This window comes from Argentina silus (genome assembly GCF_951799395.1).
Source record: "Argentina silus genome assembly, chromosome: 9".
NCBI lineage: Eukaryota > Metazoa > Chordata > Actinopteri > Argentiniformes > Argentinidae > Argentina > Argentina silus.
In genome coordinates, this window is record NC_139663.1 from 14,424,498 (window position 1) to 14,441,313 (window position 16,816).

General features: G+C 42.1%; 1 protein-coding gene across 1 annotated transcript; it reads left to right on the forward strand.

Moving 5' to 3' along the window:
• Positions 1 to 1,404: 1,404 nt before the first annotated feature.
• On the forward strand, positions 1,405 to 11,740 carry LOC310809182 (homeobox protein Dlx4a-like). The gene is made up of 3 exons (XM_083676370.1): positions 1,405 to 1,960; positions 4,486 to 4,682; positions 11,092 to 11,740. The coding sequence occupies exons 1-3, from the start codon at positions 1,561 to 1,563 to the stop codon at positions 11,347 to 11,349; spliced, it is 855 nt and encodes a 284-aa protein (XP_083532496.1). The 5' UTR covers positions 1,405 to 1,560; the 3' UTR covers positions 11,350 to 11,740.
• The last annotated feature ends 5,076 nt before the right edge of the window (positions 11,741 to 16,816 follow it).

The following is a 16,816-nucleotide window of genomic DNA, read 5'->3' on the forward strand; positions in this document are numbered from 1 at the left end:
CGATTACCTATACATCCGCCTCATGCCACGCGCCGTCAGGTTTATCTAACCTACTATCTCGATCCATCTGTCTGCAACCTAAAGACATAAATTGCACTTGACATGAAGAACTATTTCATGGATAGCATTTCATTGTGAACGTCTTCTTTCATCACGAGCTAGATGATTGCTGGGGGCAGTGGGCACCCTTCCACCTTAAAATAAATACATAAAAAACACGATAGGCATTCAGAGAAATGACCATTCGTCATTTTCTCTCATTTAACCAAATCCAACGGTGTTTACCGTTAAATGTATTTCTTTACGAATAGCCCTAGTGAGAGCTTAGCACGGCAGGACCCATTGGATGGGCCCATTGTTTAGACTGAAGTAAAGAGCTTATGAGGGGATTTTAGAGCCAGACATTAATTGTATAGGCCTATTGATGGCTCTGCATTTTACTTTCTCAATAAGGATGTTGGCCTTATATTATAGTGTCAAACTCGGGTTGCATCAAATCACAGGGTATGAAGAGCAGCGTTTGTTTTTAATGACAGACCACAGTTATTAGCGTGCGTGTGTGTGTGTGTGTGTGTGTGTGTGTGTGTGTGTGTGTGTGTGTGTGTGTGTGTGTGTGTTTGTGTGTGGGTCTCTGATTTTGGGTCGTATCCGATGCACGCGTAAATTAGATTTGCGCAAAAATGCAATGAACTCAAGTTTTTCTCCTTAACCCATAAAGTATATTGCCCGATAAAAGCGTCGCCTTCACGTGCCTTTTTTCAACACCATTGCTCCGAAAATAGGCCTAAAGATTAACTCTACTATGATACGCATTGGACCGTATTGGATCATGGATCGTTTTACAAATGCAGCCTAAACAAGCACTTTAAATCAACAATGTATTTTCTTCAATGCGGACCATGCAAATATACATTATCAATCGATGCCGTTATATTTTATTCGTCAACAAATTACGCCTGTAACATCACTGGTTATTATCCTCCCACGTGTGCGTAAATGTCATTCCCTATCAAGAACTCGTGCCTGGCAAATGTGCGATACGTTGTTTTAATCCTAGTAATATCTCCAGCCATGGATCAAAAAATCCTAATTAACTAACATATGTCCACTATAGCCTTCGTTACAGCATGAAAACGTTCTTAAAATGATATTTATACTATGTTTCTAATCTCAATAATGTTATTTCTATGCGTAATTGTGCCCAAATTCTGTGGCTTTAAAATCTATTTTCGCCAAAACCGTAAGACCAAAATTCACGTAACCCGTGTTGATCAAGTTGAATATGGTCTGGCCTCTGGGCAGGATGACATAGTAGGCCACCGCAACCAATGGGCGGACGCGCTCGTGTATGCCAAACGAGGTAGTAACGCGTTCAATCCATATGTACAAAGCGTTCGGAGAAACGGTGGTGGTGTGGTTCCCCTTTCACATCGAGTTCTGTTCAACGGTCGATAAACGACGTTCGTTTGGATCCAGGGAAAACGGAAGGACTTTGGAGAATATTTTGTCGGTTTCTTCTCTTGTTCCTGTTATTGTTTTGAGGTAGCCACCGTTTAATGGATGTCATGCATCGTTTCGCTCTGTAGCAGATTCTATGGTGCGCTTGACTGTGCATCGCGTTTATGGACCCCTCGCTTAATGATGACTATGAGTTCCATGTCGGACAGTTTGGTTGCCTCTGACCCCTCCAAGTCGGCCTTTCTGGAGTTTGGGCACGGCTATCCCGGCCACCAGCAACACTCCCCTGGCTTGTCCCACAACCACTACCCCGTCCACGGCTTACATCCCGTCGGACCCTCGCAGCACGATAGCCCCTTCTCTTCCAGCGCATCATCGTATGGTCGCCCGCTCGGCTACCCTTACCACAGCACGGTAAGCGCGCACCACCCGGGTTCCTACCTGCAGTACCAGCACAGTAGCCACAACCACGCGCTGGGAAACAACCGAATAGAGGAAACAGGTACGTTTCAAAGCGAGATTTTGGTGTTGAGATGTTCTATTGTGTTCTTGGTCTGATATGGACTTTATTTTGGCGAGCAAATATGATAATGAATTACTTTTCAATTCTCAAAATTAGACTTGTAAATATTGTATCATAAAAACAATAGATTACGAAAGAAATATAGGCGATTCAGTGTTTCAAATATCATTACGTCACAACGAATAAGGACAGCATCTTCCTCGCAGAACTGTGCCTAATCGTATTTGAACTATAACCAAAGGTGTGTTGGTATCAGACTATCACACTGGTTACAACTCAGTCTATACAGATCAAATGCGTAAATGTTATCAAATATCAATGAATAAGGTGGATAATGCATAATAAAACTTAATTATGTAAACTTAGAAAGTATAAAGACTTTACTCTTGCACTTGTTGATTTTCCGGTGGTATATCCTACATGTGGCCTTCAAAGTGATATTCCCACCAGCAACTTTGTGACATGTTTTTAAAGCTCACAATGGGCACACAGGTAAAATTCCTGAGAATCGACTATAGGTTGTTTGCGACTATAGGTTGTTTTGCGGGTAAAGGAAGAGAGTATAGGCTATAGGCCTATGCGAGTAGCTTCATTTACGCCTTTGAATAAGCTTATCGGAGATTAGGCCTAATTAATACGGTCATAACCAGGCGAATAGGGTCAATTCGGAGGGTTTATGGGTGAACGGGAAGTGTTTTATTGGGTCGTGACTAAGACAGGTCGCTGTCTGCAATACGGTGAATGGGAAAGTGGATGATGCCAGAGAAGAGAAGTGAAAACCAAGCCATGCACCAGACATTTGTCCTGTGGTCTCCCACAAGCTCAAGGCCCACAGAAAACATGTAATCTCTAAACCATATTTCCTTTTGATCTTGAATCCACGTTATTGCTGCTGTGACCTCTCGTTATTTCATTAGTGGGGACTCACAGTCGTGAAAAAGGCCTACTGAAACGCACTCTAAATCCATACTGATTTTATCAAGTAGAAAATATGCTATTAAGAAAAGGCTATACAAAACAAGAAGGGATAGGCCTATTGTAAAACGTTAGGAATACTGTCCCGATGGTGAACTTTGCACACTGATAGAAATACCACCCCCAATCGAAATTATGTCAGGCTATCATTAGTCCTATCTGTGGTGTGGCCAATTAATCAGTCATGAGTCATCACTTTGAATGTGGTATGCTGTTCTATCCGCCTCACCAAACCCTTTGCGGTTCAAAGAGAGTCATTCGCTAATTGCCTGTGGTACACGGTAAGCAATTGGAATGTTTATCAGGTGTCTCGAGACACTGAAAAGGACAATTTTTCACTTGCAGTGGCGCGTTAGTAGGGGTTGTGTTGTGTGGACATTTAGATTAAACATTGCAGAGTAAACTTAATAATTTCTAGCTGCAGCCTATTCAAAAACTGTATGATTCTAATAATAATAATAATAATAATAATATAATAACAATAATAATAATAATAATAATAATAATAACAATAATAATAATAATAATTATTATTATTATTATTGACTGTACTGTTGTTATCATCATTACATTACTATTTAGGACTATTGTTAAAAGCTTCTTGAAGTGATATACGTAAATATTCGCTCATTTCCCGTGGAGAAGATAGCAGAGATTAGGCCTATTAATCAGGTTTTAGTGGGACATATTCAAACCAGCCACAATATATGCCATTCAGCTGACGCTTTTATCCAAAGTGACTTACATTACAGTGAGTGCATACATTTCAGTATATATGGTCCCAGCAGGAATCAAACCCACAACCTAAGCGTTGTTAGCGCCACGCTGTACCAACTGAGCCACAGAGGACCGCAGAGGAGCCACAACCTACACGTATTCTACTCAACGTTGCAGTGCACAATTTTGGAAAACGTTGACAACTTTGCATAATGGTTCTATGGTTTAATACATTTTCACACAGATTCTATGCTGTTTATCTGAAGGACTAATCCCCATACACTGTACGTTTGGTCGTATTACAGATGGAATAGTTTCATAGAGTCACGTTACTATAAGCGCCTTGTGTGGCCTTGCACAGCTGTTAGTCTAAGCACTGGTGGGTATGTGCAAACGTCATAACAAAAGCCGTAATGGGGAACAATATTCAGTAATGCCAACGACCTCCCGCTGTAAGTCCTGCAACACAAGGTTGTTAAAAAATACTTGTTGTTGCAAAATAAAGTTTAGGACACAGTCCTATGAAAATAACTGTTTATTATGTATTATTATATATTATTATTTATCATAATTTATGATTATTATTTGTTATTATTATGTATTATTATTATTTACTATTTATTATCTATTGTTACCTGTTATTAATATTAGAAGTAGTATTAGTAGTATTATTAGCCTATTATTGTTCCGTTATTATGACATTATTGTGAATTGGATTTACCTGGATGGAAGAATATGTACAACATTTTTTTTGTTATAATGTTGTTTAGCCTATCTGTATTACATCTGATGTATTTGTAACCGTTTTCCAGATCACGAGAAGCCAACTACGGTGATTGAGAATGGAGAAGTTCGACTGAACGGGAAGGGAAAGAAGATCAGGAAACCCCGGACCATCTACTCGAGCCTACAGCTGCAGGCGCTCAACCAGCGCTTTCAGCAGACCCAATACCTGGCGCTGCCTGAGCGCGCCGACTTGGCGGCAAAAATGGGACTAACTCAAACCCAGGTAGCGTACATATTTACGTGTTTATTGTGATCTGATCATTTCTCTGTAACTGCTAACTGCTCAACTTACATCTGAGAGGTGTAATGTGTGTTAGGCTTATTCGGGCCGGTCAAAATGTCCCCTTTAGGCCGACGGTCTTACATTAGACTAGAACATCATTCAAAGAGAACAAGTGACCACAAAACTTAAAAAGATTTTTTTTAAAAATGGCATTTTAATCAACCTAAAGAATGTCATGGGAATATGTATAGGTTTATGGCTTGGTAATAGGAAATAATGTAATGTGTTACAATGCATTTATTCATAATATACAGTGTTAAACCAGCACTTGAAGGGTATTATTCAAATATGATCAATTTGACATTTGCCTTAATTGTGACAGAGCATTTCCTAGTAATCTTCCTAAGTGAGGTTTACTTCATCTATGTAAAGTTGATGTTGAACCATACTGGAAAAGCTGGCGCTGGAATTCAATCAAACCTGGAGTGCAAAAAAATAAATTGTTCATCTAGCGAACTGTAGCACCACAATGAGATTTGTTTGATGGGCTAATGCTTACATCTATGTTGTTGATTCACATTAAAAAGGTGCATTTTGGCATGGAATTTTGTCAGTAAAGGAATGATGATATTTCCTCAATGTCACTTAAAACCAAAAACATTTTTATCAATCAAAATGTGCTTTATGCCAAAGGTGCAGTAATGGCATGGGCAGTCTCATGTCAATTCTAAAGCTTTGTGACTACACTTTTTGGTGAAAATTATTAACAAAGTGTACATCATATAAGGGGTATAACTTTGCCTGCCTACGCTTGTGTGCGTTCCCATCTCATATACGTGTGTGTGTGTGTGTGTGTGTGTGTGTGGCACACTCTCATTCATATTTAACTGCAACAGCAATGCCCTTGAGCGTGCATGCCAATGCCCTCCTTTGGCAGCGTGGCAACACGCAACATAAGAACGCGGGTGTAACTCCACCCGGTGTAACATGTCCCCTCAGCTTGGCCCCTGTTAGCTCTTAATGACTCACTCACCCCCGCTCTCACTCCTTTAACAACCTAGAGGTATCACTCCCGTCCCCATCTCCCATGCAGCTCTAAGGGGTTTGCTTTAAGTTTTGAAGTTTTGAACCTCTCTCTCAGGTAAATAGTTCCTTTGGTAACTCCTCACCACTCAGCAGGCAGAGCTAGATCTGTCTGAGGCCTCTGTGCGGAGGGGGGGGCCTCTGTGCGGAGGGGGGGGGGTGACCACGGCCATTTTGTCTGTCAATAGGAGTACAGTGGAAGAGATGGTAGCAGCTTGTTATCGTGTCACGTTTGGTATAGTGAATAGTGTGAGGCCTATATCGGCCAGACACCCCTCACACTTTCTTTGAGAAATCCCCGGTTTCGACACATTTGTTTCACATTTACAAAAAATATGCAGTACTAGTCAAAAGTTTGGACACACCTTCTCATTCAGTGGTTTTTCTTCATTTTTAAAAAAAATATTTTCTACAGTGTGGATTAATATTGAAGACATCAAAACTATGAAGGAACACATATGGAATTTATGTAGTAAACAAAAAAGTGTTAAACAAACCAGAATATGTTTTATATTTTAGATTCTTCAAAGTAGCCACCTTTTGCTTTGATGACAGCTTTGCACACTCTTGGCAAGGTGTGTCCAAACTTTTGACTGGTACTGTATTTATTTCTATTTTGTGCCAACATTTATTTTACATTTCAGATTGATATTTTGTGCAGACATTTTCCACTCCATTTAAAATGGCCTGGTGTTAAAAAGACTGCCTTATAGGTCCAATAGTATGCTGTAGTTTGTGAGTATAGCCCAATGGAAATGCAGTTAAGGTGAAGTGAAGCCAAAACCAACTTTCTCCCTTTGGGGATGGACAGTAAAGTTATATTCTATTGTTTTTTAAAAATATGTTTTTGGGGCATTTCAGCTTTATTGGGATAGAGACAGTAGAGATTGACAGGAAGGATGGGAGAGAGAGGAGGGATGACAAGCAAGACATGTCAAGGGTTGGAATCGAACCAGGAACCTTGCGATTATGTGGTATGTGCATTAGTGTGCTACGCCACTAAGCGCCCCCAAGTTATATTCTATTCTATTCTGCTCTGCTCTGCTCTGCTCTGCTCTGCTCTGCTCTCCTCTCCTCTCCTCTCCTCTCCCCTCCTCTCCTCTCCTCTCCTCTGCTCTCCTCTCCTCTCCTCTCCTCTCCTCTACTATATAATACTCTACTTACTGTGTTCTACTCTATTCTACTCTACTCTACTGTATTCTACTCTATTCTAGTAGATGTATTCTTCACTACTCTACTCGACTAGATTCTACATTATACCAGCGCAGCAGTATGTGAAAACTGAATGCCGTCTTTATCCCAGGTTCAGCAGGCCACAGACACAGAGATAGGAGAGATACAGCCAAAGAGAAAGGTCTAAGTAGAACCTTGGGGATCAGAGACTATTCTCCTTGGGATAAGTGACTATTCTCCTTGGGATAAGAGACTATTCTCCTTGGGATAAGAGACTATTCTCCTCGGGATAAGAGGCTATAAGAGAATGTGAATGTGCAGGTATAAAAAAGAAAGAAAGGTGGCTCTCAGGTCATCTTGATATGGCGGTAATCCCCCTGTTATTGTTACACAGATAGATACAGATAAGTGGAGGCCGGTGCAGGTAGAAATCGCAGGACAGGCTCGTTGTAACGCATGGAATGGAATGAGGAATGGTATCAAACAGGTGGGATCGATACCATTCCTCATTCCATTCCATGCATTACAATGAGCCTGTCCTCTGATTTCTACCTCCATCAACCTCCCCTGATATAGATATGTGTGCATACTGTAGGATTCATATGACTGCCCGCTATAGAGACTGGAGTGGTTTGCCGAACGCTTGACTGTGGCTTCAGGTGCAGGAGATGAGAGGCAAAACTTGAAAAAAGGGAGTCTCAACACACTCAGGATCAATGCGGTAGCAAGATTTTCGTCAGAGCAGAGAAACACACACAGTGCTAGAGGCCTCTTCTGTCGTGATATACTGAAGACTCTGAAGTCACTATGGGATGTTCATGAAACCTCATGGACCCAAAAAGGGAATCTATATCCACAAAACAAGTTGAGAAATATAAGTCATCGTATCCCACTACTCGAAGAGCATCTGTGAAGTTTTTTAAAGGTTTCGCAGAAGCTTCCTCACTTAAGTAGTGCTTAATTTCTCCCAGCAACCTAGTCTCAAAGCCACAAGAGAATAGCCACTGTAAAATCAATGTTTGCAGGACAATCTTCTGTGCGTGAAATAACAAAAATCGTTAATTGAAGAGCTCTGCTGGTCTAGGGGAGGAGTGGGCCTGGATTGTCAAATGAAATAAAGTAGTACTTTAGCTGAGAAGCTTTCGGGTAAGTTACCCGTGAAGCGCTGCCATTTATTTTTATTTTTTTTGCTAATTATTGCAAATTGTTGTTGCGGTAATATTTGCTAATGCCTTCCCCCAGTAACCACTCAAAGTTAATGCCTAACCTTAACCACTCAAAGTTAATGCCTAATACTGCCTAACTGCCATGCAAGTCATAATTAATGTAACTCTAATGTAACGTATCTTACGTTTTTGACATATTTTACATCAAAACAGGTGGTCAAACGCTGGTATAGCCAGATAATACAATCCCCTAGACTGTATTTCCTGGTCTGCAGAAACGATCCCCCAGAATGTAATAATTTGGAGACTATGCTGTCCAAAGCCATTTAGAGTGGATGGCATTACGCTGTGGCTTTTGTTGTTGTGTGGATCCAATTTTTTCTGCTGTGTAAGCCAGATGCGGTATTATATATGAAGTGGGTTTCATAGATTTAATGTGTTCAGTACTTAAGTGGATGAAACCACTCAAGAGACTTGTTGACTTACAGTAATGTGTCCCAGTAACACACACTTCAATCTTTTATGGTAATGGATGTGTTTTCGGTGGTAAGAGCCATCTTGGATTTAGTTTAACTCTATAGTTATGCCATGGCTTGATTTTCAAATGACTCATATGATGGCTCTTATTATGACATTCATATTCCTTCTAGAATGTAATGCCATATTGATGCTATACACGCACGTTGGATTGACAGTATACATAAGATGGAGGTGAATAAGAATGTGATGCAAAAACATACATATTGTGCACATGAAAACATACACACACACACACACACACACACACACACACACTCATGGACACACTGACACACACACACACACACACACACAAGGACACACACACACACACATTGACACACACACTGACACACACACACACAGAGACACACTGACACACACAGACACATTGACACACACACTGAAACACACACACACACACACACACACACACACACACACACACACACACACACACACGACACACACGGACCCCACGAGCGTCTGTAAAACTACACACACCACCACCTTCTTTTTCCTAAAACCAATTTATCCAAACACTCCCTTCCTCCCCCCTTCTCTCCCTCTTTCTCGAAACACCCTCTCTTTCATCCAATAACAGCATAAACTACTTTGCACCCTTGCAAAATGACGTTGATGTGCCATGCTGATTTTGAAAGAATAGAATAGAAGAAGCATTTATCCTCTTAACTAACCAAACCGCTCCCTCTTGCGAATCCAGCTATTGGTCGACCTAAAGTATCATTTAGAGTGACATATTGACAGATAATAATGGGGGAGGACATCTCTTTAGATGTTTAAGTAATAAATATGCTTAATAATCAGAATCACTTGTAGTATCCACCTCTGAGAAGCAACCAGCTGGTATCATGGGCAGCCATTCTATGCCAGAAGACTCGCTTGACACACACACACAAACCAACTAAGGAGAGTGGCTGGCCCAAACTGTACCACACACACGCGCACACACACACACACACACACACACACACACACACACACACACACACACACACACACACACACATACACACACAGACATCCACCCATCCACACACACACACACACACACACACACACACACACACACACACACACACACACACACACACACATTGAGGTCAAGTTGGTTTTGTATAGGGCAGTGGTATATCAGGCATGTTTTTTTGGTCTAATTTCTTACACTACAGTACTTCATTATGAAACCGTTAAGACTGAAAGCCTCTGGCAGCTCCGTGTTGCTGTTGAAATGTAAAACCAATACTTACAATAATGGTCACACACATTAACAAGATGTTGATTGACGTTTGGGTGGGAAAAACTTTTCACGATGTTGCATTATTGTACCACACTGAAGGCGAATTCCCCTGGTAACGACATTGATGTTACTTTTTTACTTTTTTTTATCAGTACTCTGATTATTATTATTATTTTTAATGTTAAGGTACATTTTAAGTTAAAACACACACTCGCGTCTCCTCTGACTGCAGGTTAAATGAACTCAAGACACCTCAACAGTAATTCTGTCATCGGTGTGTTTGGCTTGGTGTTTTGTGCCAATCTCTTAGGCTATTTCATTTGTTCCATTTATGAGCGCCATAAGCAGATATCTGGCAATCTGACTGGCGTTTTCCACTCATCTTTACCGTCAATTGGAATACATAATGAGATTTACTAGAGTGTTTTTTACGACGCTGTGGGTGTCGCGGTTCGGTTAATGTCTCTCCTTCTCCATATCAAAATATCTGTAAATTCCCCGCATTGTTTGGTGTAATTGACAAAACAACCCTTAACGGAATGCCAAACCCCATTGCTTCGCCTGTCACAGTGTTTACAGTTATTTCCCCTGGCAACCCACCCACCAGCTGTATCATTTGTTTCCACTGATGTAGGCTATGGAGGGTAAACTCAAGTAAACTCAGTTTATCCACCTCTTTTTTGTGTGAAAAGGGTTTAGGCTACCCATCCACATATGCTGCTACGTACCTGGGTTTACCGACCTATTAATTCACGACGTTTAGGGTTGTTGTTGTTTTTACCACAAAAAAAGGCCTAGGCTATACATCGCTATAGATTTTTCGTGTATTTGACATAGGTCTATAGGCCTACCATATCTGTGAAGGTCTGCTTTCAGACCAAGATATTGTTCCCTGAGCGAGAAACATCTATGTTCATGGTTTCTCGGCTGAGGCTACGGTCATGCTGCCATATTGCCTAGAGTTATAATCCCTGCATACCATTTAACGCTCAATTTGCCTGAATGCTGGCAACAGACAACAGGCAGCATAGCATGCCAATTATGGTAACATAATAACAACAACAGTGAGACCAATGAAATAATAATACACAGTTAATAATAATAATAATTGTTATTATAAAATAATAATAATAATAATAGTAATAATAATAATAATAATAATAACCGTATGTTTGTTAACATTAAGCACATTTTCTGTCTTTTTCAGGTTAAAATATGGTTTCAAAACAAACGCTCCAAGTACAAGAAGATCATGAAGCACGGCCCGGGCGGACCTGAGGGAGAGCACCTGCACCCTGCGTCATCCGCTTCCCCGTGTTCCCCGGGAATGCCGCCACTCTGGGACATTTCCATGGCGACGAAGGGGAACCCAGTGCACTCCGGCGGCTACATGAACAATTTCGGACACTGGTACCCTAGTCACCATAGCCACCAGGACTCGATGCCGAGAACTCAAATGATGTGATGGGATGTAGGGCAAAGGACATTCACTCGTCCTTCGCTAGGCCTATAGGTCTGACTGACTTTCAGCATCTCAAATCGTGCCCTTCTGCCCTCTTTTCGTCTTCTTTGTATAATGAACCGCTTCATAAGACTTGTATAAACCTTTGAGTATTGTTTCAAGACTGCTTTTAAAACATTTGAGGTTTGCTAGCCCACTACAACGTTTTGTTTTTGTTGAACATTGCCGTTTGAAGGTCTTTTTGTTTGGAATTCCTCCGAGGTATTTGCTTTACAAATGGACATGAAGAGGATGATTCAGCATGGGTTTTACGCATTGACATGTGGTTTTGCGTCTAGCCAATGTGGGTCTGGATTTTGTATGCAGTTTCAAATAAATCGCCAGTGATCAACTATGCCCTGTACAATAACAGCCTATTTTTTTTTTTTGTCAAATCATCTTCCCTAAGCTTCCACAATTCTTTGACAATGGCAATGTGAGCTTTCCACGTAAAGTAGTAAAGATGTAGCCTAACTGAATTTTCTGCAGTTGGATAAAACTATTCATTGTCTCGTAACGATTTGTGTTTTTTTATTCATGCAGGTTATTTTAAGAATAGCCCAAGGCAACCAGCGTAGATGCAAAAACGCGTTTGTGTAAATGTTATTATTATCATCGTGATGATTATTCGATTATAGTTCTTCGATTATTACTATTATTATTGTTATTATTATTATTATTGTTGTTGTTAGTAATATTATTAGTTATATGTGTTTTATTTGTATTATTATTATCATTATTATTATTATTATTATTATTATTATTATTATTATTATACGTCTAAAATATTTCAAGGCCCCCAACGGCGCAAGAAAGTACACACCTCAAATAAGAAAGGGTCATGTATTTTACCCCTGAACATCTGGACAAGCAGGGGAGGGGGTATTCTAACATTGTCAATGATTTTATAAAATGGGCACGTCAATTAAAGGTAATTTGGGACACAGCTTGTTAAATAAAGCTTTCACTCCAATGGTATAATTACCTGCAATTTGCAGGCTACAAAATATCCCTCTCTCCCGTATTGAGGTTCCATAGGAACTCTATACATTGAGGACAAGGTGCATCCATCGCTGCGCCGACATGGCAAAGGAATCGCCATTTATTCAAATTACCCCCAGATGTCCCGCTGAAAAAGCAAAAAAAAACTAAAAAACTAGCCGGACCTTATATATCGTTCGAGTACTGGGCTAGAACTGTAGAAAAGACAACCCGACTGTAGTGAGTTTTCATCCTAATAAGAACGAATGGGTGTGAGTCGGGGGGGGGGGGGGGGTATTTTCCTGGGTGAATAGGTGGCCCAATGTGGTCGAGCTGTTGCCGTTACCTCAATCGCACCATTCAAAAGCATGTTTTTTATTCAACCTAAACTGGTAGGGCAGTTCTGCAGAAAGCTAGACGCTTTAAATAGCAGACACAGTTACAGTAGGCTATTAGAATAGGCATACATGGTGTCTGAAGGATATTAAAACAGGATAATCTATGTTTGTGCATGTGTGATTGTGTGTGTGTGTGCGTGCGTGCGTGTGTGCATGTGTGCTTACGTGCGTCTGTGTGTGTGTGTGTATATGTGTGTGTGTCTGCAGTGCCTCTCCTATCTCTGTTAGTGTTAATCTCATATGAAAATGACAGTGGCGAGTGATGTATGTGACAGAGGTGTAACCATATCCTCTCCTGGCCTGTGTTGAGCGCCTGTCCTCAGACAGCTGCCCACTACTGGCCGTGCTGTAGTGTCCCTCAGCTGTGCTCCTCTCAGTCAACCTCCAGCTAACCCCACACTGGTACCCAGGGAAAGACCCCCGTCGGCTGTCACTTGTCGTCCCCCCCCCCCCCCCCCCCAAACACACACACACACACACATATATGCATGCATACGCACACACACACACACACACACACACACACACACACACACACACACACACACACACACACACACACACACACATACACACACACATACGTACATGCATACACACATATACGCACACACACACACACACACACACACACACACACACACATACACACACACACATACGTACATGCATACACACGCATACGCACACACACACACACACACACACACACAGGCTGAAGGGGTCTAGCAGTGAGGATAGCCTGCTGAGTGAGAGGACCACACACAGAGCACAAGAGACGCACCGCCAACTCTATGTACCCTGTTAAAGTTACACTTTGCAACTTTTCCACCAGGGGCACTCTTGAGTAAAAAAGGGTCCCCCATACCCATTATCTCAATGAAGCAGGATCATGTTTTCAAGTTTTACTTCAGAATCGCGTCGTTTGTAAGTGTAGGTGTGTCAGTATCATAGCATAATCAGTTTTGAATATGTGAATGTGAACAGCAAGAGTAACACCATGATCACACAAAAAGCCATAAACAATGACATTTGTGTCCCAGACTCCTACTTATGTTGCCCAAAGTACAGCATCACACTCTGTTCTGTCTGGACAAGACGAGAGGCCGTAGGAAAATACATTACTTTGTCTGGAAGGAACGAGGGAGTGTAGGAAAACAAATTAATTAGTACAGGGTCTTACCAGCAGGGGGCTGTTTTTACCAGCCTTTTAAACTTGGGCCATGAGAGGGTTTCCATGCACAGTGCCCATGTAGGTTCCACCTCCGGCACAGCGGGCCGCACTACATCTCCCACGATGCCCCTGGAGTCACTAGTGGGAGAAGGGTGAAGATGCCCCCTGATGTTGGTCTTGGAGTTGGTCTGTGTGTGTGTGTGTGTGTGTGTGTGTGTGTGTGTGTGTGTGTGTGTGTGTGTGGAAGGGATTATTGCTTGAGGCGGAGAAGGAAACAGAAGGCCAATCTTTCATGACACGGTTACAAACTTTCCTTCCGCCGTTGAGTTTTCCTTTTCTGTTTGGTACAGGTGATGTCACCACCTTGTCTTGGTCTTTTCAGGGTTCTCAGTGTGTGTGTGTGTGTGTGTGTGTGTGTGTGTGTGTGTGTGTGTGTGTGTGTGTGTGTGTGTGTGTGTGTGTGTGCGCGTGCGTGCGTGTGTATGTGCGTGTATGTGCGTGTCCGCTATGTGTGTGTATGCGTGTGTGTGTGTGTGTGTGTGTGTGTGTGTGTGTTTCAGGGGTTTGTGCCTGCCAGGCATCTGACAGGCATTCCTCACTGACAGTTGAAACCTCATCACAGGAAGGTAAGACCAAAGGCCTCTAAAAACAAACAAAATGACAGCACTGCAGAAAAGACTTACTTCCCCATTTCAACTCATTATAGAGACGTGTCAGTCACTTCAAACAGATGAAAAAGTGTGTGTGTGCGTGCGTGCGTGTGTGCGTGCGTGCGTGCGTGTGTGCGTGCGTGCGTGCGTGCGTGCGTGCGTGTGTGTGTGAGTGACACTGTGCCTAGGCAGGACAGTGCTAGGGTGATGCAATAGTATGTTATTTACCATTTGTTGTTATGGTCGTTGCTGGTGTTGGTGTTGTTGTTGTTGTTGTTTGTCCGAGAACACAGCAGCATCATGTGCTTGTGACCATGAACTAGAGCAGAAGAGCGTCTCTCAGGCATTTACATGTGGACTACAGGACATTCATGATTCATGATCTTCATACGATCTGACAATAGAGAGGCTGAACCAGCCCAGGAGAAACCTATACACTTAAACCATAGCCAATGGAAACATTGATGGGGAGCTATTACTTTTAAACACAATCATAATCCCTACAGATTTTGCCAATGCCATTATATGCTGTGGCACAGTGAAAACGTCATGTATAACAAAATGAAACCCAACATTGGTGCTGCAACATGTTCCCTGTGATAGAGGATCTTCTGAAGCAGATGTTCTACACTCCAAGCTGCTTCATGATAAAAGGAAAAAAGAAAAAAATATGTGAACAGTGATTGGTGGGACTGTCTGGAAGCATCAGCCAATGACACGTGACCCTGTGGTCTGCTCGCAACATCAAAGGGCCTCAGTGGAGTTGAGATGAGAGGCGGATGGCGGTCTGTTATAATCCTGCTTGACGCAGGTCAAAGAAGTAAAGTCTTTACTGTCGTTTTGAAATCCATCTCAACGTTGAAGACTGGATGTGTACATTGTATGCGTTTTAAATCTGAGTTAAAACAGAAGGCTACAACTGTAGAGTTTTGGCTTGCTTTTATAGTTTTGGCTTGCTTTTATAGTTTTGGCTTGCTTTTATGCAGAAATGATTAAAAAAAAAAAGAAGTAGAACTATAACTATTGGTATTGTGTTGCGTGTATTCAACTATGATCTATCTTTCTTTCTTTCTCTCACTCTCTTTCTCTCTCTCCTCCACCCCCTCTCTTTCTCACCCTCTCTCTCTCTCCGTCCTCCACCCCCCCCCCCTTGTCCATGCTTTCATAGATAGCACTATACTTGTTGTCTCTACTTTGTTCCATATGAAATGTCCTCTCCCCAATGTTTCAGTGCTGTTTTACATGATGTTGTGTATTTGGAAATCATATTTGAATGTGCCTCTCATAAGTACAGCTACATGACTTCAACTACAGCCTCGAACCATCTGTAACCACACACTACAGTATTACGTAATTGACATAACACAGGAGAAGATCTAGCACATGTAGCACAGATCTATTGTGTGTATATCAAACATCTTCCTCTTTTTTTAACGCTCAGCTGTCTTCTTTCTCTCTCTTCTGTGTCCTCTCTTTTTTTTCTCGTCCGTCCCCGTCTTGTTTGGTGAGCGGTCGCTTCTCCAGGTCGGTATGCAGGGCTAGTGCCTGGAGCAAGCGTGCATTGTGGGAGACAGACAGCTAGCTCTTACGTCAGAGACTCTTCGTCTCTTTCGTCCCCTCCCCTTCCCAACTGTCTCTCCCACCGACTGTACTCTCTCTCTCTCTCTCTCTCTCTGTCTGTCTCGCTCTCTCTCTCTCTCTCTCTCTCTCTCTCTCTCTCCCTCTCTCTCTCTCTCTGTCTCTTTTATCTTGTGGCGGTGTGTTATTAAAATTCAGAGACTCCAGTGTGTCTGCCTGGCTGTCACCTCCCACAGCCCCTTCACACGCACCGCAAAGTACACACACACACACACACACACACACACACACACACACACACAAGCACATACACACACACATACACACACACACACACACACACACACACCACAAGCACACACCACAAGCACACACACACCACAAGCACACACACACACCACAAGCACACACACACACACACACACACACGTTACGCCCCAAACCAGGGCAGGCCCTCCTGACTCAGACTAGACCAGGAACACAGACAAACCCTCAGACAGTTTCACACACTTAACCCCTGACATACCAGACAAACTAGAACAGCAGAATATTATTCTTATGACTTCTGTATTCTGTGGACAGGGGAAGCTCCACCAGCCTCCCCTGAAGTTGTGGATCTGTAAAAATGCAAAGAGAGATTTGTGGAGAAT